Source organism: Mastigoproctus giganteus, chromosome 10, assembly GCF_048544385.1.
Source record: "Mastigoproctus giganteus isolate SK-2022 chromosome 10, ASM4854438v1, whole genome shotgun sequence".
In the NCBI taxonomy this organism is placed as follows: Eukaryota; Metazoa; Arthropoda; class Arachnida; order Uropygi; family Thelyphonidae; genus Mastigoproctus; species Mastigoproctus giganteus.
This window is the reverse complement of record NC_143584.1, coordinates 118,230,516-118,256,382: the sequence shown is the minus strand read 5'-3', so window position 1 is coordinate 118,256,382 and position 25,867 is coordinate 118,230,516. Positions and strand designations below refer to the sequence as shown.

At 36.6% G+C, this 25,867-nt stretch overlaps 1 protein-coding gene across 1 annotated transcript in view; it reads left to right on the top strand.

Annotated features, from left to right (window-relative positions):
* Positions 1–25,867, top strand: part of LOC150079251 (voltage-gated potassium channel subunit beta-2-like) — a 313,834-nt gene that overhangs the window by 216,465 nt on the left and 71,502 nt on the right. Inside the window, exons 12-15 of the mRNA XM_090383003.1 lie at positions 1,419–1,513; positions 3,988–4,002; positions 7,772–7,807; positions 19,188–19,314. Of these exons, the coding sequence (XP_090239129.1) occupies positions 1,419–1,513; positions 3,988–4,002; positions 7,772–7,807; positions 19,188–19,314 (273 nt within the window). The remainder of the gene's footprint in view (positions 1–1,418; positions 1,514–3,987; positions 4,003–7,771; positions 7,808–19,187; positions 19,315–25,867) is intronic.

Here is a 25,867-nt window from a genome sequence, read left to right as displayed (position 1 = left end):
GTCAATCTCATTGCTGTTTCAGTCAACTTCAAAGAAAATCAAAATATTTCCCATAAACATTAACATTTTTTTTTTAAGCACCCTGCATATGCAAACTCATCTTCATAATGTTCACACATATTAAATACAGGATGTCCACAGACCTCCTGTACAAAACTGAAACATTATTGTGTGAATTGAGTACATGATACAAACCTGAAACCATTTCTAGGATTGCCTGGAAATGGTTTCAGGTTTGTATCATGTACCCTTGAAGGTAGATAATATCTTTAAGTTTTTATTCACCAACTGGAAAATGTGCATGCTACAGTAGACAAGAAGCATAATCACAAAACTATAATTATGGCAGAATTTATCAACAAAATTCTTGATGTTGTTTGACAGTTTCTGTATGAGCTGTAACTTGTATGGTTTCATCCTCAGATGGCAGTGTAGCACATTACACACTGTTGACATTTATGTGTTAAGCTCATGACTGGAATGTTTTATCGATTTCTCTGGCTTCGTGTAAATCTTCTTTGACCTATCTCCATTGTGCTGCCCCCACTGACTTTTGTTCAACCACCACCTTGATGGCCAAGATGATTCCACAAACAGGCAGCCTCTTATGACTTTCTATACCATTGCAGAACTCTAGGACTACTTGGCGCATCTTTTTAAATGTATTCAAAATTTATACATAACCGCAGTGGCAGACTGAAGCTCATCGAACCAAAGTACACACTGCACTTTCTTAGAGTTATTAAATTCTGCCATGATTACAGTTTTGTGATTATGCTGCCATCTGCTTCAGTACATACATTTTCCAGTTGGTGAATGAAATCTTGAAACTATCCTATATCACATGGAAGTGGTTTCAGGTTTATATCTTGCACCTTATCTGCACAGTAATGTTTTAGTTTTGTAAAGGAGGTTTGTGGAAACTATACTAAATTTATTTTGTAAAGGCCAGGGGTCAAAATGGAAAATTTTACAAAACAAAATGTCCATTAATAAAATATCTTATTTTTAATAATCAAGTGTGTGGTGAACCAGAACAGTGTTCTAATGTGCTCTTATCCATTCTGAGCCCTGGTAAAAGCATAAAGAAATCAAAATGGCATCTATCAATCACCAAGATACAGTGATAGATGCCATGTTTATTTCCTTGTGCTTTCATAATATAAATTTAGTATTTTCAAGATGATGGTAAAAAAGATGGTAATAATATTCAATTGAAGCATCAAGATTTAAGTTATTTGTAAGTAGTTTTTACTTATTTTGATAGATTTCAAAAATTATTTTCAAATGAGAAATGTTGTGAATCGTTAACAAATATTTTAACATACTTATAAAAAACAAATTAATTGCATAATATATAAAAAAAATTTTCATAATTATTGGGCAATATATGATCAAAAATATCTGATCACCTTTAGGTATTGGAACCATGACATGGTCACCTCAAGCATTTGGAATGTTTACAGGAAAATTTGATGAAGGGGTACATCTTTTGTCCAGAGGTTCTATCAAGGTTAGGGTTGGTATTAAGATTTTCATTTTATCCCTTGTCTGTGTTGTGCTCGTGATTGGTAGCATAGAGCTGAGAAGTAAAGTCTTGTGTTAGGTATTGGTTTCTTGTCATTAAAGAAAGTCTGTCTTAAGTATTTAAAAATATATATATTATTTTTTTTAATAGTTTACAATGAAAGTCTGATGCTTTTTGTTTCCTGTATGTCACAATGGTTTGTAACCTTTTATACCCAAGACATTAATTTTATGAGTAAATCAATGAATACCTTTTAATATGACTAAAATAAAATAATATATATATATATATTTTTTTTTTTTATGAAATCCCCAAACACGAAAGGTATCAAAATCTATAGTACTTAGTACTGTGCGTGGGTTGAAGGAGAAGTATGGGGGGGGTTATGCCGGAAACTTTGCTCTAGAGACTAAACATGAGTTTCACCACTTCAAGCCTCCAATAAGCAAAAGTGGTGGTATTGCACCGGTTGATGAGAGTCATGATTATACTCATAAAATTATTCCATCATTGTACTTCTAATTATAACCAGTAAATAGTATCTTGTAGCCAATCTTGAGTAACAATACGAAAGTATTTTTGAGAATACTTTTGTATTTTTACTTGGAATATAATTAAATAAATTATATTTTAGTTCCAAAATTAGCTTTTGAGAAAGTAGTGAATGCATGATTCTGGCCAGATACTATCTGAGAATGAAGTGCTGATGAGCATTCCATTTGAACACAAAAAGGCTAAGAGCAGCTTTGGAGGAAGTACTGAAATATAAGTAGAGCAAATTGCATTGGTCAACTCATAAAATGTTACAAAACGAAAATACCCAATCTGGACAAATTTTATGCTGCTGAACATGAAAATCACATTAAAATTTGTCAATTGGCTCTTATTTTCGAATTACAGTTGGGATATTATATTAGTGAGTTACTCTATATTATAATCTGTGACTCTCAGAAAAACGCATGGTACCATCACATGATAAGTTGTTGTCGCCTCAAATGTGTCTTCAACTCTGTTGCAGTAATCCTTGAATATGGCTAGATACTGGGTGATTTGTTCTCAGTTAACGGTTGTTCTCTGTGGGATTCCTACTTTTTGCACAGTATTTGTGTTGTGTAAGAGTAATATGCCCTGTAATTGTGTGAATAGTCTGGATGACTTCTGTTACGTATGTGAAGAAGTCACATTAGTTTCAAAAAAGCATCCCTTAACTCGAGCCATAAAAAAGGCCTACTTCTTGTACTTTGGGTGTAAAGTAGGTGATCAGGACAAGAACTGGGCTCCACACACATGCTGCACTACCTGTTCATCAAAACTCAACGTGTGGGTGAATCAAAAGGGATGTTTTATGCCTTTTGCAGTGCTCATGATATGGAGGTAGTGAACAAATCACGTCACAGACTGTTACTTCTGTATGGTGTCTTCTATTAGAAAAGGGATGACAATGAAGAAAAAGTGGACAGTGACATACCCAAATATACCATCTGCAATTATTCCCATGCCTCATGGTGAAGTACTACCTATTCCTGAACCGCCTGACTGTTTTTCTGTACACTCTAATGAAGATGATGACACTGATGAACATCAACTGATGATTGAAATGTTATCAGAATAAATAAGTACTGGGACCAACTAATGATGTTACCAACAGCAAATTCTAAATGGGAAGCAGTCAAGGAATTAATCGTGAAAGCTACTAGGCTTTTCATACCGATTAAGAAATACTGTTCAAGATTTAGGCCTAAATTGATGTCAGATGACCTAATGATACTTGTGGCAGAGAAGAAAAATGCATGGGATGCATATAAATTATCAGGCAACACAGAAGCCTATAGTATATATATAAGCTAGTCTGTAATCAAGTCACAAGGAGGTTAGGCAAGCAAAGGGAGATTACAAGAAATCTTTGGCAAAAGATGCCAAGAAAAACAGCAAAGACTTCTTTACTTATATTTGCTGATGCTGTCGAGGCAGTGTTAGGTGGGTCGGAAAACTGCTAGATGGGGGGATACAAGAACTAATAGATTAACAGTAGCCACTGGCAGAGGTGAAAGTGATTCTTGCACTGCTTCTATTGGAATGAACAGAAGCCTGAAAAACAAGATGTAGGATATTTCAGAGACTGCTGGGAGTCATTGCAGTACAAGTAAACACATGGGTTGTATTAGGGTAGCTAAGAATAGAAACAGGTGCATGTATACTTGCATGTACACCAATGCCAGGAGCTTAGTAAATAAATTTGATGAATTTGAGGTATTTCTCAAAACATCAAAGGCAGATATTGTGGGGATTTCAGAGACGTGGTGTCACACAGATATAAGGAATGCAGAACTGGAATTTGGGGAGTACAATGTCTACAGAAAGGATAGACAGGATAGGAAGGGAGGAGGGGTTATGCTATTAGTTAAGAAATACATAAAATCCAAGGAAGTGAAGCCAGCCGACATTGCTGGACAGTGCAGTGTCGAGTCAGTTTGGTGTGACATAAGCATTGGAAGATCCAAGTTCAGAGTAGGAGTGTGCTATAGGCCTAATGACTCTGATGGGTATAATAAGAAACTGTACAGGGAAATAGAGTGGGCCAGTGAATCAGAGAGTCTTCTAATGGGGGATTTTAATTTCCCAGATATTGACTGGAATTTGGGGGCTGGTCACTCACACACTAGCAAGGCTTTTGTGGATTTATTGGATGAGTGTTTTCTACATCAGCATGTTCGGGAGGCAACTAGAGGGAGTAATACTCTTGATTTGATTATCAGTAGTGATTCTTCATGCATTAAGAATCTGCAGGTAAATGAACCACTAGGTGGCAGTGATCACAGTGTGCTAAAGTGGGTTTTTCTCAAAGAGGTAACTATCATTAGGGGGGAAGGGTTATTGCTTTCGTAAAGGCGACTACGATGGACTGAGACAGTATTTAAATTCTATACAGTGGGACCAACTGATGATGTTACCAACAGCAAATTCAAAATGGGAACCATTCAAAGAACTTATCTTGGAAGCTACTAGGCTTTACATACCAACTAAGAAATATTGTTCAAGGTTTAGGCCTAAGTGGATGTCAGATGAACTAATGAGACATGTGGCAGAGAAGAAAAATGCATAGGATACATACAAATTAACACGTGACACAAAAACCTATGATAGATACAAGTTGATCTGTAACCAAGTTACAAAGGAGGTTAGGCAGGCGAAGGCAGATTATGAGAAATCTTTGACAAGGGATGCAAAGAAAAACAGCAAAGAGTTCTTTACTTATGTAAACTCTAGAAGGAAGGGGATGAATCAGATTGGTCCACTTGATATCGATGGGTGAGCTGTTGATGATCCTGCTCAGGTAGCTAACAAACTAAATGAATATTTTGCATCGACATTCACACATGAGGAGTTATTCAGCGAGGGGAATGCCAGAGGTGTATTCAACTCTGGCAATAAGCTAGAGAATCTTGTAATAACTGAGAGTAAAGTGGAGGAGAAATTGTTGAAGATAAATACAAGAAAGGCACCTGGGGTGGATGGAATCTATCCAGTTATATTAAAGAAGGCAGCAAAGGAAGTAAGCAAACCCTTAGCCATAATGATGAGAGCTTCCTTGGACTCAGGGGAAGTACTCATGGACTGGAGATGTGCAAATGTGACCCCAATTCACAAAGGAGGATCAAAGGCTGAAACAAGTAATTATAGACCTGTTAGTTTAACTTCGGTTCCCGGAAAATTAATGGAGGCACTGGTTAAAGAAGCACTGCACAATCACCTAGACAAGACTTCAGTTATTGCTCGGACACAGCATGGTTTTGTTAAGGGGAGGTCTTGCCTGACCAATTTGATTGGATACTATGATGCAGTCACAAAAGAAATGGATGCAGGGAATAACTTTGATATTATATACTTGGATCTTTGAAAGGCTTTTGATACTTTTGCACATGGAAGACTGCTGCACAAATTGGAGCAGTGTGGCATTGGAGGCAAATTGCTGCTATGGATAAAGGGGTGGTTGACGGGGAGAAGGCAGAGAGTGGTAATCAATGGACACTGCTCATCGTGGACTAATGTTAATAGTGGAGTCCCTCAGGGTTCAGTATTGGGTCCATTATTGTTTTCTGTATTTATAAATGATATTGAAGATGGTATATCAAGCTTAATGTCCAAGTTTGCAGACGATACGAAGGTTGGCAGGGTTGTCAAGGACACTACTGACACTATGCTACTGCAACAGGATCTGGAAAGGTTGAGCAGATGGGCTGAGAGGTGGCAAATGAAGTTTAACATTGACAAATGTGAAGTACTACATATGGGAAACAGCACCCCAGAGCAACGTATCAACTCTATGGTACTACACTGACAGTGGTAGAGAATGAAAGGGACCTGGGGGTGGTTGTGCAGACAGATATGAAGTTTTCTGAGCAGTGCAGACGGGCTGCAAGAGTAGCTCATGGTGTATTGTCGATGATATATTGCTCAGATATATTGCTCAGAATAATCACCTGAGAGGGCATAAATTCAAATTGAGGAAGGACAGATGTAGGATAGACGTGAGGAAATTTGCCTTTAGTCAGCTGGTGGTTGGTTGGTTGGTTGGTGGAATAGACTTCCATCCCTTATCGTGGAAGTTGATAGCCTAAATAAGTTTAAGGCTCAGCTGGACAAGTATTTCGAATAAACAGAGGGGTGAAGTGGAAGTGGTTATTTTTTATTTATTTATTTATTTATTTTATTTATTATTTATTTTTTTATTTTATTTTATTTTTTTTTTTTTTTTGGCTGATGCTGCATAAGCTTGCTTTCTTGCATCAAATGCCTCTACTAATGCTAATAAACACTAGAAGGAAGGGGATGAATCGGATTGGTCCCCTTGATATCAGTGGTTTGACTGTTGTTGATCCTGCTCAGATAGCTGACAAACTGAATGAGTATTTTGTATCTACATTCATGAGGAATTCTATAGTGAAGTGGAGGACAGAAGCTTATATAACTCTAACGGGGAGTTTAAAGACTTTTATAATAACTGAAAGTAAAGTGGAGGAGAAATTGTTGAAGTTAAACAAGAAAGTCACCTGGGGATGGGATCTATTCAGTTATATTAAAGGAGGTGACAAAGGAAGTAAGCAAACCCTTTGTGGAGGAGGAAGAAATGGAAACAGCACATCATCCATATTTCCTCAAAAACAAAAAATCCAAGACTGAGAAGAGCAAGTCCTCAGCACTTCAGAAGCTATCCAGTGGATCCACCAAGCCCAAATAATGGCCAAATTCATACAATGGAATTGTCATAGATTCTGGCAGAATATTGATGACATCAAATCCCTCCTCTATGGGCATGAACCATGTGCCTTTATTTGCAGAAGATATATATCTAAAGGCAAATGAGGATCCTATCTTATGTAATATCAGCATTGATATGCAAAGACAGAATGGGGGAATGGGCCTGCTCAGTGGAATAATCATCCCTTTCAAAATTAATCCCTGTTACAACCACCATAGAGGCAGTTGCCACTCACTTTTTTTTATAGGGTTTCTCCTAACAATTTGTTCAGTATAATTGCCACCTGCTATATATAAGGCAGACCTTGATGATGTCATTATGCAACTGCCTTCTCCTGTTCTCTTATTAGGGAATCTTAATGGATATCCTACACTGTGGGAGTATTGCAGACACTAATCTTTGGGGGACATATAATAGAGCTCATGCTCAAATATAATGAGCTCTCCCTCCTAAATGTGAGAACAAAAATCTTTTCTCACATGCCCACCCATGCATTTACTGCCTTTGAGCTATCTGCTCCCCTTCTCTCTCTCTCTCTCTCTCTCTCTCTCTCTCTCTTACTTTTGCTTTCAAGGGAAGTTGACAAATCCCTATAGGAGTGATCACTTGCCTATGATATCTATCGTGATTGAGAGAAGACCATGTCAGCCATCAAGAATATCACAGTGGAAGTTTTATAAAGTTGATTGGAACATCTTTGAACAGCTACTTAGGCATCGTAAGGGTCAGTGGACAAAGAAATAGACACAGGACAGTACACTTTGAAAGCATAATTAACATCATAAGAGTCAGCCAGGTGCCCATCAGTGATGTAGCAGTATACATTATTGGAGTTATTGTCCATGCAGCAGCAACAGTTGCAATTCTCAAAACATCTGCATAGTTCCTATCATTTCCAAAACTTTGTAAATCTTGGTGGAACATGCAACAGCAAGGAAACCTCAAAACAAGGCTTGCTTTTCTGTAGTAGGATATTCAGACAGTATCCCACTACAGAAAATTTATTATCCTTTAAAAGTGCATGTGCCGAAGCACTTTACATCTGATGTCAGATCCAAAAGGAATCTTGGATCTGCTTTACTTCCTCCATAACTCAAAAGTAAGCTGGGACAAGATTCAGCAAATGAAATTGCCAGTGTATGTTTGTACCATTTGTTTATTCTCCACATGCAGCAATTCTGCTTCCGGTGGACAGATTTTGATGAAATTTTATATTTAAGACTGCCATGTCCTTTAGTAATCCTAGAGTGCAGTGGATGTCCAACTACAGTTGCAAATACTCTAGGGTAAATGTTCAAAATCTCTGCAATAACATTAGCACAATTTGGCCTCAGTATCCCTTGTGTCATTAAACCCAATATCAACAACATCATTCCCTTCAGAGTTCATAGCTCTAAAAGAGAAAATCAAGAAATATGCTTTTCACTTTTAGAGAAAAGAAAAAAGAGAATTAAACTTCTCTTTTAAAGGTCTTGAATAATACACCAAGAATAATACACAGAAAGAGTTAAGAGCAGCATTCATTCTCTTATGAGTAAATGCTGTAGGGCTAGATGACATCCACTATAAAGTGACCTTTCAACATAATCTAAGGTTCATCTTCTGATCTTATTTAATAGAATCATTCTTCCCAAAGTCAGGAAAGAATCTAAGAAACTATCATTCTGACAAGCTGTTTCTGCAAATTTCTAGAAAAAATGGTTAATGCTTGTGTTATTTGGTATTTGGAAGGTCTCCTTTCCAGGTCACAGTGTAGCTTCCAAAGAAACAGGTCCACTTTGAATCATTTAATCAGGCTTTAAACATACATTTGCAATACTTTTATTAAATCTAAACCTCTGGTATCAGTTTTCTTTGACATCAAAAAAGTATATGACAAAGTCTGTTGATCTGACATATTACAAGACCTCCGTAACTTTGATTATAGGGATCTCTGTAACTTTGATTATAGGGATCTATTTTTATTATTAAAAAAGGAAGAAACATTTTGTCTATATCATCTACATGTATTACATGCAGACGACAAAGATATAATTGCCTGTTTCTGTTTGTCTGATTTAATGAAACTTAGGATGGCTCTACAAATCTTTTTAAAAGGCCCATATATAAAATTTAATAAAATTTATCCACTAGGAGTTGAGTTATTATGTGCCATCCATATTATTATGTGTCTTAAAAATGTTTGATCAAATGTGAAATGTTATAGCATTTCACATTTGATCAAAGAGATCAATGAAGGGATAGAGCACGTGATGTTTAAATTTGCAGATGATGTAAAGATCAGTAGAATAGTTAATGAGCACTGCAAAGCAGGCTCCTTCAGAGGGACCTAGATAGACTTCAGGGATGGTTAGAAAAGTAGCAGCTTTTCTTTAATCTGGCAAAGTGCAGAGTCTTGCACCTGGGGAACAGTAACCCCAAAATGACTTATACACTTGGTGGAGTTGAACTAAAGTCAGTAATGGAAGAAAGGGTCTTGGGAGTTATGATACAGTTAGACATGAAGTTCTCTGAGCATTGTAGACAGGTTGCAAGGAAGGCCCATGGTGACGTATTATTGATTTTTTGAACATTTGCTAGTAGATATAAGGAAGTCATAATCCCACTATTTAAGACTATGGTTAGACCACACTTAAAATACTGTGTGCAAGTGTGGAGACGGCACCTAAAAAAAAGAAACATTTGAGCTTCTTGAAAGGGTTCAATGATGAGTAACTTGCCTGGCGAGATTGGCAAAAGAGCATCCATATGAGGAAAGACTTCAAATATGTATGTTGTACAGCTCGGAAACTAGGCACCTTAGAGGAGACTTGATTGAGGTGTTTAGGGTTCTGAGAGGCAAAAGTAAAATGAACAAGGAAGAAATTTTCATGGTTATAAATGATTCTAGAACTAGGGTCCATAAATTCAATTTGGGGGGGGGGAGGATGGTAAGACTGGATTGCAGAAAGTTTTATTTAAGCCAGCGAGTTATAAATTACTGAAATAAGTTATGTACATGGGTGGTCATGGCTGACAGTTTGGGGAAATTCAAAGGTCAGCTTTTCTTCTTTACTTATTAATTATTTAATTTATTATTATTATTTTAATCCTTTTTTTTTTTTTTTTTTGGGTGAAGCAGCATAAGCCTTAGGCTTTCTTGCACCATATGGACATTACTAATTCTAATACTAAATACAGCCAATAAATTTAGACTGGCACCACCTGACCGTGCCGAGGCCAAAAAAGGTGTGAAATATCACTAAAATGACACGATAAACCAACCACAAAAGAAAAATAGATATAAGACAAATGAAGCAAGGAATAAAAATATAGATGACAATTGCATCCAGTCTCATCAGAGGGCCCCTGGATACAATAGCCATGATGTGATTTTATTGCTTCAGCGGGCTAGCATTACAGTTAATGTCTGTCCCCATCTGTTGCAGTAATTTGTATTACATTTGGAATGCAGTACTGTTCACGTCTGTTGTATCCAGAGTTCCTCTGACAAGATTGGATATACTTCTATGTTGTACTGAATAACAGATATGGAAACATCACGTGACCCAAAGAACTAAAAGAGCATAATCTGAAACCTTGCTGTTGTTGTTTGGTTTTTTTTTAGGAGCATTAGCAACTAAGGCCATATTGCTCCGGGGATATGTGGTGGTCATTCCCTAACCTTTCCGCATCCTCCATATTTGGTGGGTCATGGGCTCGAACCCTGGTCTAATCAAGAAGTGTGTGCTACGCACTGCTGCTCCTGCCCACCTGGCTACGGAGGTGCCCTGAAACCTTGCTATCAGTATGGCTTTTCCCTTGTAGAGTAATACTTGAACATATGAAACATGATATTTCTATTGGTCTGATTTTAATGAAATTACTCAAAATCTTTTAAAAGTCTCAAATATAAAATTTCATCAAAATCTGTCCACTGGAAGCAGAATTGCTGCATGTGGAGAATAAACAAATGGTACAAACATACACCGAGTAATCACTGAATTATGACCACCTAACTAATATTTCGTAGGTCCTCCTTTTGCACTCAGTACAGCAGCTATCCGATGTGGCATTGATTCAACAAGATGTCGGAAGCATTCCGCAGGTATGGCTGACCAAGCTGTATGTAAGTGTAATGCGGTCAGCAATGCAGGTATGGAGGTGATTGGTGTATCCAGATGCCTGATATGCCTTTCCATAGTGTCCCACTAGTGCTCTATGGGATTGATATCAGGGTAGTTCGGATGCCAGTCGATGTGCTGGAAGTCAGAACTGTGTTCCTCAAACCATTCCTGCACAACAAGTGCCTGATGGCTCGGCACATTGTCATCTTGGACGACACCATCGCCATTCAGGGAAAAGTGTAACATAGTGGGGTGTACACAGTCAGCAAGCAGTTGACGATAGCGGAGACCAGTGATACATTGTTCCACATGCACCAGGAGTCCAAGTTGCTGCCAGTGAAACCTCCCCCACACCATACAACTGCCTCCACCGGCCTGCGCTTTTGATACCATGCATGATGGATCAAGAGCCTTGTGTCGTTGACGCCAAATCCGTACACAACCATCCACAGAGTGGAGTAAATAATGTGACTCATCCGACCAGCACACCTTCTTTCAGTCTTCTAACGTTCAACTTGCATGCTTTTTGCAACGGGTGAGGCTTTTACGCCAATGAACCTTGGCTAGGAGAGGATGCTGTAGGGATCGTCTGCTGGTATAGCCCATACATGTGAGTGTGTGTGTGCATGGTGATGCCAGATATTGTTCTGGGTTGGCCCATGTTGTATTGGGTAGTCAACTCTTCAACAGTACTGCGCCTGTTCGAGTCGTTGAACCCGGCGCTCACCTCTTACGTCAACCTTTCGCTGACCTTTCCAGTTTTGCCATCAGGTCATTGTTTGACCATTTTGACGGCAGTCCTGGTACACTTTAACTATAGCATCTCTCGAACATCCCACCAGTTCAGCCGTTTGGGAAATCGCGGCATCAGCTCATCAAGCACCCACAATCTGTCCTTTATCAAAGTCCGATAAATCCTTCCTTTTACCAATTGCGCTTTGAATTTTACTACCAACTGAACCACTGACACCTTATCTATGTTACGTAGGTCAACTAACTCTGTACTTTCGTATCTCACGTGGTCAACGGGTCGCATTCAGTTTTTGTAGGTGTGGTCATAATTCAATGATCACTCAGTGTATACAGATAAGCCTAAAAAAACAAGTTTGGTAATATACACTAATTGTGTTGTATTTTGGGCGCATTCAATTATCGTATAACATACCTCAAAAGTTAAAAACTTCTACATTGTACAAAGGAAGTGTTTACTGAAACCGCCAAGTGATATTCATGTAATGTGAATACTGGGAAGTGAAATTTGTGTAACAGTTTTTTTAAGGGGGGGGGTGAAGGATGCACAGGGGAATAGGTTAACCTATTAATATGATATATGGTACACAGGTCCAGAGGAATATTCTAAATAAAAACTGAAATTTTGAAAAGGATCAGAGCTGGTATTCTAGATTTACTGCAACATTTCTGTTGGAGCAAGAGATTCAAAGTGGGGGGGGTTATGAAATTGGAGTTGGACCTAAAACCTTCATAGGGACCAGCAATTATTCAGATTTATACAGCTTTATTAATCGCTTATACAGATTTCTTTCTTTTGGGGATGGGGAATAGGGTATATACAATTTTTAATCTGGTCCCATTCTAGTGAGTATGAAATCATAAAAAAAAGTCTTAAAAGCTTTCCAGGGATCAACAAAACATACCCTGAAAATTTGGTGTCAATCCAACTTTTCTTTCTCATGTAATGCTTGAGCATCAAAGCGGGTGGGGGCTGTTGAATCAAAATTGATCTTAAAACTTTCCCAGCGATTAACAGAATGTACACTGAAAACTTGGTTTTCAATCTGATATTTTCTGGTCAAGTAAGGGTCAAAAAACTGATATAACTGATATAGAAAACTTGAAATTTTATGGAAAAAAATGTTGCTGAATTATTTCACTGAAATAATTCAGCAACAATTAATGGTCTAATTTCAATGAAATCTGAGATGCTCAATAAATATTTTTAAAAGACCTAAATATAAATCTCATCTTAAGTCCATCCATTGGGAATCAAGTTGTTATCTGTGGACAGACATAGTGAAGATAGGTGCTTTAGACCAGTGTTGTTATATATATTTCATTAATAATATATTTGATATACAAATGGTAAATGAAAATTTGTGATAACAGGTACATCTGAATTTGATTGAATAAAATCATTTGAAATAATCTCTCAGAGAAGAATAAAGCCACCTGTAGCAAGAGAATAATCATTACTTACATAGACATTGACAGAGTAATTCTAACTCTCAACCATAATTGAATGAATTGATTTTTTAACTTATTGATTATGCCCATCTATTAATCTAACTACTAATCATTCAAATAATACAAGCATAATTAAGCAAATGAGTTGAATGATTTGTCATAATTCATTTGATTATATTCTCTTGATTATATAGGCAAATTTTAGTAGTTTTTCTCCTCTATCATTCCATTTTTTTACTTATGTATTTTCCGAGGACTAATTCCTCCCCCTTGTGTTGTCTGAATCCTACTTGAGCATTAAAGTCTCATTTATGACAATTGTGGAATTTTTACCTTGGGCTATAGCTGATGTTAAACTATAGAATTCGTCAGCTTCTTCAATTTGGGTGGTGGTGGGTACATAGACTTGAATTAACATTCAGTATTTGCCTTTCTCCAGTTCTAGTTTCATTGTTGCAATTCTATCTGAGTAGTCCTTGAGTTCAACAATTTGTTTTTTCCATTTGCTTTTGACCAAGAATCCCACTCCATTTGTGTCATTGTTACTATCTACATGGTAGAACAATGAGCCATTTTCTCTTGCTTTCGTCTTGCCCTGCATAATGCAAAAATCACAGGTAACTGCACATCTTCAACACTGGATGGATTCCTACCTTACAGTGTTGAAGATGTGCATTTACCGGCAGTTTTTGCATTAATGATAGTCAAGATGTCTGCAGTCCTATTCATATCGTAATTTCTCCTAACTAGATTTGTTCTTTGCCTTGTTGATTTTTACCCAAGTAGCCACTGATTGAGGACATGCATACTGTTTGCTTCAAATGCATGTGTGAGCTCCGCTACTATCCATAACAATGCTTACTCTGTTTCAGCAGCTATGTCATGAAGTTGTTGATGTGTGCTTTTTCATTAGTGCACTCTTAATGACTGCACCAAAGCAGTCATTAAGAGTGCAGTCATTAATGACTGCACTCTTAATGACTGCTTTGGTGTCGGTGTCTTAATGACTGCTTTGGTGTTGAAGTGCTTTGGTGCAGTCATTAATGACTGCACCAAAGCACTTCAACTCTTCCTATACCTGTGGCAGCACCTGTGACAAGTGAGGCACTTGCCACAGGTGCTGCCTAAAATAGATACTATTAGATGCACTACTGCATATGAATGCATGTTAAGATACAATATGAATTAGGCACCGACAAGGTTTTGCCTCAGGCACCACAAACACTAGCACCATTTCTGATGTCGTGAGGTATTTCATTTGCCCGAATACTGGAATCTCTAATAAATTGTAAGACAATATTAGTTAATTATTGGGATGACAGTTTGAAAAGAGTTTATTGCCTTTTTGTGTGGCAATACCATAAATGTTCCACAGGAATATTTTCTGCCATTTTAGGGAACAGATTTTGGTAATTGGAGTAATTAACCTCTTTAAGAACTGTGGTCATCTTAAAAATTTTGATAAAGACAGAAAAGATTCCTTAAGCTAGTGAGAAATTGAGAATATCTCTCAAGATTTGATTTTTGGAGGTGGGAAAGTACCATCCAGATCTGGTGAAGAATTATGATGAAATGAGAGATTTTTGAGGTGACTTATGTCATAATTTTGTTACAATTATTGATATACAGTCAAAGCTCTTTATGGAGACCTTCTTTTGTAATGTTCCAACATGTTATAATGTCTTATGTGGTTGATCCCAGCCAATTTCTCATTAACCTAATGCTATTTTACATTCAGTATAATGACATTGAAAAGAAAAGGATTTCTTTATAATGACCATAACTTTTTTATTACAATATTTGCATTTAAAAATGACAGAATTCATACTGAAGTAATTGCTGAGCTTGCAACCTGACTATGAGAAATCATTTGTAAAGATTTCCCACACTCTTTTCTTGCAGTGCAGTAATAAAATGAACATCAGCTAGAAGTTAATTTCATTAGTTAGAATGTATGTTTATTGGTATGGCTCCAAGAAAGTGGATAGCTTTGCCAATCACAGATAAAGGATTTTGAAAGTTGTTGATAATGGTGTGTATTTTAAGACTGACATTGCCAAACAGTTCGGCTTTCCTAAGAGTACTCTGTCCACTATTCTGAAAGGTTGGAAAAAGATTGAAAGTTTAGAGAAATCTGCTGCACTGGTTAGGATTCAAGCATGAAAGGCAAAGTATCCAGATCTTGAAAAGGTACTTTTGGAATGGCTAATGATGATGCATGCAAAAAATGTTCCCATAGATAATAATTTTTTAAAAGCTAAGGCTGAATCATTCACACATCAAATGGATATTGAAGAATTTAAAAGTTCAGATGGATGGTTTTCCATCTGAACTTTTAATTGATTGAGACTCGTCATGGCCTGTCTTTCAAAAAAAGTGTGTGGCAAAAGTGCAGCCATGGACACTGATGCTACAAAAGAATATCATTTAAAAAATGTTTTGTTGAGATAAAACTACAATAACATTTTTAGTGCTGATGAAACTGGACTCTTTAATCATTGGGAAAGCCCAGAAGCCTCGATGATTTAAAGGTTTGAAGACATTACCAATAGGGCTTACAATACTGGGATCCCAGTCCTTTTTTCCGGTATTGAAATACCGGTATTGATACAAAAAATACCAGTTTTTCGGTACTAATTTAAAAAAAATAATTGTTTATAATTTAATCACATAAAGGTTATAAAATCACCTTTATATGATTATGACGTCATTATCTCTACTAGCAAATGTTCGATAAATCATCGATAAGACACCTTGCAACATTGCAACCTATCCAAAATTCTCAGACAACTTCATGTCTGACCGTATCAAAACTCCCAAGTCCTGTTCCTCCACTACTGACTTAGTTCATCTCCACCAAGTGTATAAGTTATTTTGGGGTTGCTGTTCCCCAGGTGTAAGACCTTGCATTTTGCTGAATTAAAGCATAGCTGCCACTTTTCTGACCATCCTGGAAGTCTATCTAGGTCACTCTGCTTGGAGGCGATCATTAACTACTCTACTGATCTTTACATCATCTGCAAGTTTAGACCTCACGCCCTCCATCCTTTCATAGATGTCATTTAAGATAATCAAAAAAAAACAGTGGTCCCAATACTGATCCTTGGGGGGAACCCTACTTCTTACATTAACCCAATCTGAGGAATAACGATTTATCACAACCCTCTGCCTGATGCCCTCAAGCCATTGTGCCATCCATCTAAGGATTTTCACTATGATTCCAGCCTGCTCCAACTTATAAAGTAACCACTCATGTGGGACTGAGTCAAATGCTTTGCTGAAATCCAAATAAACAATGTCCAAATTATTCCCTAAATCCAGCTCACGAGTGACCTGTCAAAATGGCTAACGAGATTTGTTAAACATGATTTTCCCTTTACAAAACTATGCTGTGTATCCTACAGAATTCCATTTCCATCTAAATGATCCTGAATTCTACTCTTGATCATTGCCTCCATGATTTTCCCTACTACTGAAGTTAGACTGGCCAGTCGGTAATTTCCCGTTACACTCCTAGCCTTTATGGTCCAATTTACACCAATCCAACGGAATTTCTCTCTCCTGAGTCCAATGATGCTTTCATAACTAGCCTCAATAGTTCAATGCACTCACTTGCCGCCTCCCTTAAGATTATAGGGTATATGCCATCAACTACAGAAGCCTTACTTGCCTCTAGGTGCAAAAGTTTTCTCATTAAATAATCATTTGAAATTTCAAAATCATTAATTACATTTTTTTCAACTTCGCTTCCATAATGTCTCATTGACACAAAGGTTTTTTTTATGTAAATATCGATGCAAAATAACTGTTGAGTTCATCTGCAACTTCAGCTATGTTATCTAATACTATCCCACGCCATTACATATGGTCCAATCTGATTTGTACTTCTGTTCTTTGCATTTATATATGTGAAGAATTCCTTAACTGCACTCTTTGCTCTCTTCTTTATTCCTTATTCCCACTTTTTGCTCTCTCCCGAACTCAGTAAAGATACTATAGTGAAAATTATACTTCGCTGAATAAAACATCTTTCTCCTTCAGAAAATGATGAACATAAAATTCAACCATGGAAGACCAACATGGAACAGAACATCAGTGTTCCACAAATTCTTTCCAAAATAAGAAATTGCCTGGCTCCAATGAAGTTTTAAAAGATGAACTTGAGTCGGAAATTAATGAAATACTTTTAACTCTTTTTGCTAAAAAAGTTCAAAGCCTAGAAAATATGGACTGAAATTGGCTACGATTATCTCAGTATAATAAATAAATCTTTATTTGTCCTACCAAATTTAAAATATAGGTGTACATTGGTAATAGTACCAGAATAGAATCCGAAAGGGCGTTTTCTGCCGCTAATCAATATGAACCAAAATTAGATCCGTTTTAAATGATCACACTGTTGATTGCTTATGTTTCTTAAGAGCTCACTTTATTCGAACAGGTAGTGTGGATGCTTAAACATGACTAAACTTTGCAGTAAAAATATGTATTTTTTTGTTTTTAGAATAACTGTATTTTTAATGATTTTTTTCAGAATATTTATTATTGCAATAAAAGTTTATTTAAAACATGAATTCAAGTAATTGCTTGTTTTTTTCCTTACTTTATTGCACCTAATTGCCATCAAAATTTATTAAGAAAAGCATTTCTTTTTGGAATACCGGTATCCCGGTTTCATAAATTAAAAATACCGGTATTAAGATTTTGACCAGTATTGTAAGCCCTAATTACCAACTATGTATCGAGCTAACCAAAAGGCATGGATGACATCACAAATCTACAAAGAATGGATCAGACTTAGATTGCAGGATGAGTGAGAAAAATATCAAAATTTTGCTGTTTGTGGATAACTGCATCCCTCATTGTCAATTAAACGACCTAAGTGCAATCACTGTCGAGTACCTCTCACCCAATATAATGTCAGACCTTCAGCCACTTGATCAAGGTGTAAGCCAGTGTTTTAAGAAAAACTACCAAGAATGCTATTAAACAAAATTATGCTTTGTCTTGAAAGCAAAATCAATGTGAAATCAACATCCTGCAGGCAATGTATTTATGTATTTCAGCATGGGATGAAAAAGTGATTGGCAGCTGCTTCAAACATGCTGAATTTACTTGAATGATGAAATTTCGTGTGTGGAATTTTGCATGCTTCTTCCTCTGTTAATTGCAAAGAACAGTCCGATAATAGGGAAGAAATATTGAATATGTGCATCACACCTAAACTTACCGGAAAACTTAAGCTTCAAAGAGTACACAGAAGTGGATGCAGACATTGAATGCTTCAGGATATGCATGAATGAAGAACTCATTGCAGATGTAATGGAATCTTCTGAAATTTGTAGTGATGAAGATGAGGAATCTACCGTGGTTGAACAATAAGTTTCAGTGAAAGATTCTCATCAAGGATTAGAACTTTAAGTAATTTTTTTTTTCAAGCACATCCTAACTGCTATTGTGCACCTTCATAATTCTGTTTTAAAACACCTTTTAAAAGGTGTTTTAACTATCTTTTAAAACTACCATTGAAACAGTATTTTTGACACATTATTTTAAAATATGAAACAATTCTCTTGTTAGGTCTTGATAGGTATGTAGCCTGTGTAGTGAAATTTACAATTTAATTGTAATCTTACTGCACTATACAATCAATGCAAAATTTACAATAATAATTTTCTTATTTAATACTGTATTACATATTATAGATAAGATTATACTATATTGTATTAATAGAATTACATTAAATATTCAAGCTTTTATTTGTTTTGTTGCTGATTTTATGAACGGTTGATATAACATCCTTTTGATGTAATGACTATTTTTCTCATTCCCTTGGGGGGGGTCGCTATATAGAGCTTCAACTATAATTGAATTCATTTTCAATACACCACTGAAGATCATATTTGAAGACAAGCATAAATGGTAACTGTGACTCAGTTAAGTAGCATGGAATTTCTTTATCATATTATTTGAGGAGCAAATACACCAAAACATTCCATAAAAACCATTGCATAACTATAACCAGTCCTTGAAACTTTTCTTCCCTTCTTCCAAGTTTGTTCCATTAATTTAACTTCAACTCTCATTGCAGAATTTTGCCATGTTACATGAAAAGAGTAGTTCAGAAGAAGGGCGGAGCCCAAGGCATCAGTCAAAACTTCAAGAAATAAATAATCTTTCAGAAAAATTGGGTTGTACTCCTACCCAGTTAACAATAGGTAAAAAATTTAGATTTAATAGAAATTTAAATGACAGTTACCAAATTTTCATTATTCTTAATAAATAATATTTATTTCCTAACTCATAACTTATGTATAATTCAAAAAAAGCATGTATTTAAACATGTTTTTAAATTTTTCCTTTCACAAATTTAACTTTTAGTCAGTTGCATGTGCACATTTGAGATTAATGTTACTCAGGTATCAATTCACATATACAGTTTCAATGTGTGATATTTGTATTGAATGTCACATATTGATATAAATATGAAAGCTTTTGTTCCCTTTTCTTTAATTTTTGAGCAAAAATTTCAAGTTAAGAAAGAACCAATAAATAAATCATAAGTTAGCAAAAGTTTATATTTTATATAGAACTTGAATAAATCCCAGTAGAGAATATAGCTGCAGTTGAAGCAACTAGCTATTTTGACCAGCAGTGGGCATACCCATTGTAATAATTCATGTTACACATACCTGTCAGTCAGTCAGTCACTTTGATTATGTGACATGCTCCTGTCTCTTCAAGTTACCATTTTCTTTTCAGGATTAAGTACAAAAGCACATAGTCATTCAGAACATGAAAAAATCAAGTTTCAATTTTTTTTTCCAAATTCCAGACAATTGTTTTAATTTTGTTTGTGTTTCAAGCTCTAAGAATTGATGAAGAATAAGTTATGTTTTTCAATAAAATGCATCATAAATTTAGTTTAAGTAGCAATTTTTTTTAATAATAATAATAATAAAACAAAGCTCACATGCAGTTACAGTAGAACACGGATTAAGTCCCCAATTTCATCTCTATATGTTGTAATGTATTATTTTCCTGGGTAAAAAGTTTTCCCGCATAAAAAGTTTATGATAAAGAATAGACAGTGTATTATTATAATGATGTTTTCCCACTTAATACGTTTTTTAAATGTAGAAATTATTTATATTTAACATTAAACAATATAAACATTTGGTAATAAAACAACTTAGTACCAAGCATCATCACAGTAAACCACCGAAGCATCACAGTAAACTACCGAAGTAGGTGAAATGGCATTTTTTGATATATCTCATATTGTGAATGCCTTCACAATGAGTTGCCCTGATATTGCCCTACCTCCAATAAGCAATGCTTTGCCAATATAGAAGACTAATGTTACTTATCCTCAGCTGATACCACCACCCAGGGGTGGTAGTATCTGCAGGGAATCCATTGGTGAAGTGTTGCCTATTCAAGAATCCATTGTCGAAGCATTGCTTATTCAAGGTAGTACAATATCAGGGAAACTCGTTGCGAAGGCATTCACAATATGAGATATAACAGAAACGATGCCCTTTCATCTACTTCAGTGGTTTACTACAAACTAAAATGATGCTAAGCATTAGTGAATTTTCCTAGTCTGAGGCTTTCAGCGCTAAAACCTTTATAGTATAAAATTTTGATATAATGGAAGTGACATAGCCTGACGTAGCCGAGTGGGCACTCTTTGAGTGAACTGGGGCTCAAGCCCGTGACTGCTAAATACGATTAACGTTTGTATTGATTGATTTATTGTAAAATCCACTGACCTAGTGGTCGTGCCAGAGTATAAACAAGAACATTAATGTTAACTAGGGGGCTTTGTGTTCTGCTCACTTTCCTCGCCAATCCTTGCACTTGCTTTTCTACGTAATATGTAGAGGTAGGATGGAGTAAGTCAAATCTTTTCTACATAAAACACACACCTGTCGAAATGCACTGATCGATATCTAATCTAATATATGGGGTGTTTCAAAACTGATGGTCAATAATTTAAAGGTGAAAAGTACAAACTAAAATAAGCAAAAAAGTCCCAGTAAACATTGGGCCGCAAATGAACTGTTTTCGAGATAATGCACATTTTCTGTTAAGATATGCCACTGACTATGGGATGTATTATCTATAACAAGATAATACATAAGATAAATGTACTATATTATGTTTTATTAAACATAAGATAATACATTTTTAATTTTTGGTTTCAACACCACAGGATTTTACAGATGTTACAGGATGTTACAAAAGGTGTTCAAAATGCTGTCCTTTCATCCATATGCAGCTTTATAGTCTTCTCTACATAGAGTTGCGAATCCTTTCAGGTGTTCCTGGGTCATTTCTGATTTGCTGAAAGGCTCCTTCAACCCAACGCTGCAATTCCTCAACTGTGTTAATGTCAGTAGTGTACACTAAGGTTTTTGCATGACCCCAGATTAAAAAATCCGTAGGATTTAAATCTGGTGATCTGGGAGGCCACATTACAGGCTCACCTCTACCTATCCACTGTTAACCATACCTTCTAGTTAGATACCGAGTCACAACTTGAGCAAAATGTGCCGGTGCACCATCAAGCATAAACCACATGTTCTGGCATTGCTGAAGCAGAACATTATCATCATCAAGGAGGTTTCGGAGAACATTCTGCAGGAACTGAAGGTACAGCTCTCCTGTTAGCTTGTTTGGCAAAATGTGTGGTCCAATTAGATGGTCTCCTAGTAGTCCTGCCCAGACATTCAACGAGAAACGTTGCTGATATCGTGACTCATGAATTGAATTAGGATTTTCATCGGACCAAACGTAACATTTATGAAAATTAAAAATACCATCATGAGTAAAACCAGCTTCGTCAGTGAACAAATTGTTGTTTAAAAATTGGGGGTTCGGGATACACTGTTGTTGCATCCACTGGCAGAAGTTCTCTGGGAGGGTGGTCTGTATTGCTGAGACCTTGTACACGCTGGATATGGTAGGGGTACAGTAATTGTTGATGTAAAATTTGCCACACACTGCTGTGATTCAGTACATGTTCTCACGGCGCCTCCGTAGCCAGGTAGGAAGGAGCAGCAGTGTGTAGCACACGCTTCTTGATTAGACCGGGGTTAGAGCCCGTCACCACCAAATACGGAGGATGCGGAAAGGTCAGGGAATGACCACCGCATATCCTGGAGCAATATGGCCTTAGTTGCTAATACTCCTAAAAACCAAATAACAACATGACAGTACATGTTCTTGCAGAGCAACCCTCCTTGTTGAAATTTCTGGATTTTGTTCTGTTCTTTCTAATACCCTTTCATCAACATCAGGTGTTATGCTTCTGGGCCTACCTGCTCGTACTCCATGCGCGAAGTGCCCATGTTCTCTACGGCATTGATGTGCACCTGTTGGGCTGCCTCCAGTGGGGAAATGCTTCTTGGTACAAACATGCAGCTTCGAGTGCACTGCCGTTGGCTTTACCATACATGAAGTGCATGTCCGCATACTCTTCGTTGCTGTAACCTCTTTCCACGTTGACTATCCTTTGAAAAGTACTAGTATGCCTGCTATGTCTCAGAGCATTGAGAGAGGGGAAGCTAAAGCTACTTTCAGACCATTATCAGATCAAGGGAGACGCTCTGCAGTTCCTCACGCCACTCCTTCAAAATAGAATAATCCAGCTTACTGTCCATGGGCACATATATTTTCTAGCTAGCATGGTGCGGGATGCTGACACTGGCCATTAGGGTAACCTCCAGGCCAGTATGGGACAGAGCTACAAAAAGCATGCTCCACCATAAGAATCTCTTTCCCTATGTTCTCTTATTCCTACCAACTGGGGTGGTTGAGTATCCTTCCCCCACCCTGGGTGGCCCCTGTCCTCTTTTGCATGGTGGCTCACCCACTTTTGCCTCCCACCCTCTGGACCAGGATGGACATCTTGTACCAGGGGTCCCCTTACTGTCTCCCCTTTCAAACCAGGTGAGTGCCTCAAATATTGCTCCCCCTCTGTTCTCTACCCCTTTTATCTCACCTTCTTCCTATCTCCCCATTATTTCTATTCCAATAATTTTTTTTTTTTTTTTTTGGGGGCTCTCCTTGGATGCCTAGGCTACACCAGGACTCACCCCACCAGATCTTTCTCCTCTCCAGACCTGCCTCCCCAGGGTAGTGACGGAAATTGCGGATGTTACTGGCTCTCCACAGGCCCCCCGGCTAAGTGGCCTGAGGAACAACGCTACCCACACTAATACTTCACAAAACACACACACCATGGCCTTATGCAGAGTATTGTATTCTACACAGAGTAAAAATGCAGGGTTGGGGAAAACCCCCGGTGCTGCCAGACAAAAAACAGTATGTCACTATGATTGATATCTAATCAGGAAATGACCTATGTAATTATTTACCTGTGCATTCGTAGTGCGCAGAATTCTCAAGGTGGAATAACATCACAATGTAATTATTTACTTACTTGGATCACTTGGGAAAAGGCCTTTTGCTTCGAGTTTCATAATGCATGAGGAATATAGTTGCACCCCAAAGAGCAGGACTAAAATATTTCACTGAAATATTTACCAACTATATAAATATTTAAAATATTTACAAAATACTAAATTACTGTATTTACAAATACAGGCAACCCGTATAACACGTTACTTCTACAACACTGTATTGCGGAAACCCTCGCACAGCACGGTACTTCTACAACAAGGTTTCGCTAGAGCGAAACCTTGTTGTACACAGTTTGAGAATTGCTGGAAATCTCGCATAACATGGTATTTTTGAGCTTTTGTGCTGGGAAAACCCTGCTATTATGTCAGATGTAATTTTCAACATTTCCATTCCTTTTTGTGACTTCCTGCTGTTGACTTGCTAGTTGTTATTGCCTTCATGATATTTTTCTAAAGCACATTTCTGGAGGTCACTACCATAAAACAAAAACAATTTGCAGTTTCCGGTTTATTGGTTATTGGGCTTCTCTGTTAGTGTAATCAATTATAAATGGGTAGTAAACTCGATCTTCTTGCATTAGCATTAGTAGAGGCATATGATGCAAGAAAGCAAGCTTATGCAGCATCAGCCAAAAAAAAAAAAAAAACCACTCCCATTTCACCCTTCCGTTCAAGAGGATCTTATGCAAGAGGATCATACCAATAGCTTATTGCATATGCAAGAAGTACCAATAGCTGGAATTCTGTGGGTTTTCACGTTATTATGGTGAAATGTGTTTCCCCTTCCATTAAATAATCAATCATATAAAAAACATAAATAAATTTTCAGAAACTCATTAATCCGTATCGTGTTTGTTGCAACTTTTGTGTGCTGTGGTTTTTTTATTAATTACTTATCATTTTTACTGCTTTAAATTTTACAACCACAAAAAAAAAAAAAAAAAAGTCAGTGAACAGAAATATCAATTAGTATGTACATATTATAGTATCTATTAATTAAGCTATGTATGTAAGTGTAAATTTATTTTTATTTTGCTAACTGGAAAATATTCTTCCAATTTTCGTGTATCACTGTATTTTGTTGGGAGATCCCTTAGTTAGGTTCTGTACTATTGAACTTGTGCTTCTTTGAGACTATAAAAAATAATTGTGACTTCGAAGAGGGCAGTTTTGCAAGGTAAGATGTTTATTCAGTTATTACTATTTAAGTTATTATTATTATAAAAATATATATATATATATATATATATTTTTTTTTTTGTTAGCGCATCAGCTTTTGTGGCCATAATGCACCTCCCAAAGTTTTTTGGGTTTACTCTGATCCAAGCCCGAGGCAGGATTCGAACCTGGAAACCCAAAGATCATGATCTTTGGGTTTCCAGGCAGGCACTTTACCCACCCAGCTAGCCTGGTCGGCTTATAAAAATAAAGTTAAAATATTAAGCTATTACTACTATAAAAATTAAGTTTCCGATAGTTATAAAAAAAAATGGCATATTTTTGTTAGCTTTTGGAATGTAACTCCCTTTTTGTACTGGTTCTTAGTCCCGTATAACACGGCTTTGCATTACACAAGATTTTGTAGGAACCAAACTACCGTGTTATACGAGGGTTACCTGTATACAATATACATTAATATACAAAAAACTTGACAATGGAACATCAAATGTTAGACAGGGAAGCATGTGCATGAGGTTGATGAACATTATGGAGACAGTTGTCAATAATTAATTGCATTTGTAGTGACGCAATTGCTTTGCCATCTTGTCCCATTGACTCGAATAAATATCACTAGGAGGAAAACTTTTTTAATGTATAGAGAGAGATATTGCAATTGTTTTCATCAATATCCATAATTGGATACATAGACCATGTTAAGCATTAAGTTCTGAATTACTTAGTTGATTGTTGCTCTGTCGTATTGTAATTGTGACCTTTAAAGGTATGTTGAACTGCAAAAGAGCTCATTCTTCCAACTTGGTAATGAGTTTACCAATAGCAGAATGTTAAACAATTAGAAATCTTCAGTTTAAAAATGTTTCCCATAAGCACAGTAAAATATTTATAAATTCTAAAATAGTACTTAAAAATCATCTTTAACTGATGTATGTTATCTTTTCATTGTTATTTGTGTAGTTATTTTACCCTTAGGTAACTTTCCCTTCTTAAGAAGTTTTCCCACACAAGAAGTTCTAAACCTTCAGTCCCTTGGAAAACTTCTTATCTGGGTTTTACTATATATATATTTCCAAAGTTTCATCAATGGAATAAGGGGATATACAGCATTCAGGAATGAAAGAAGGCATTTGGTAAGCCCCTCCATCAAACAGACAACAGCTTT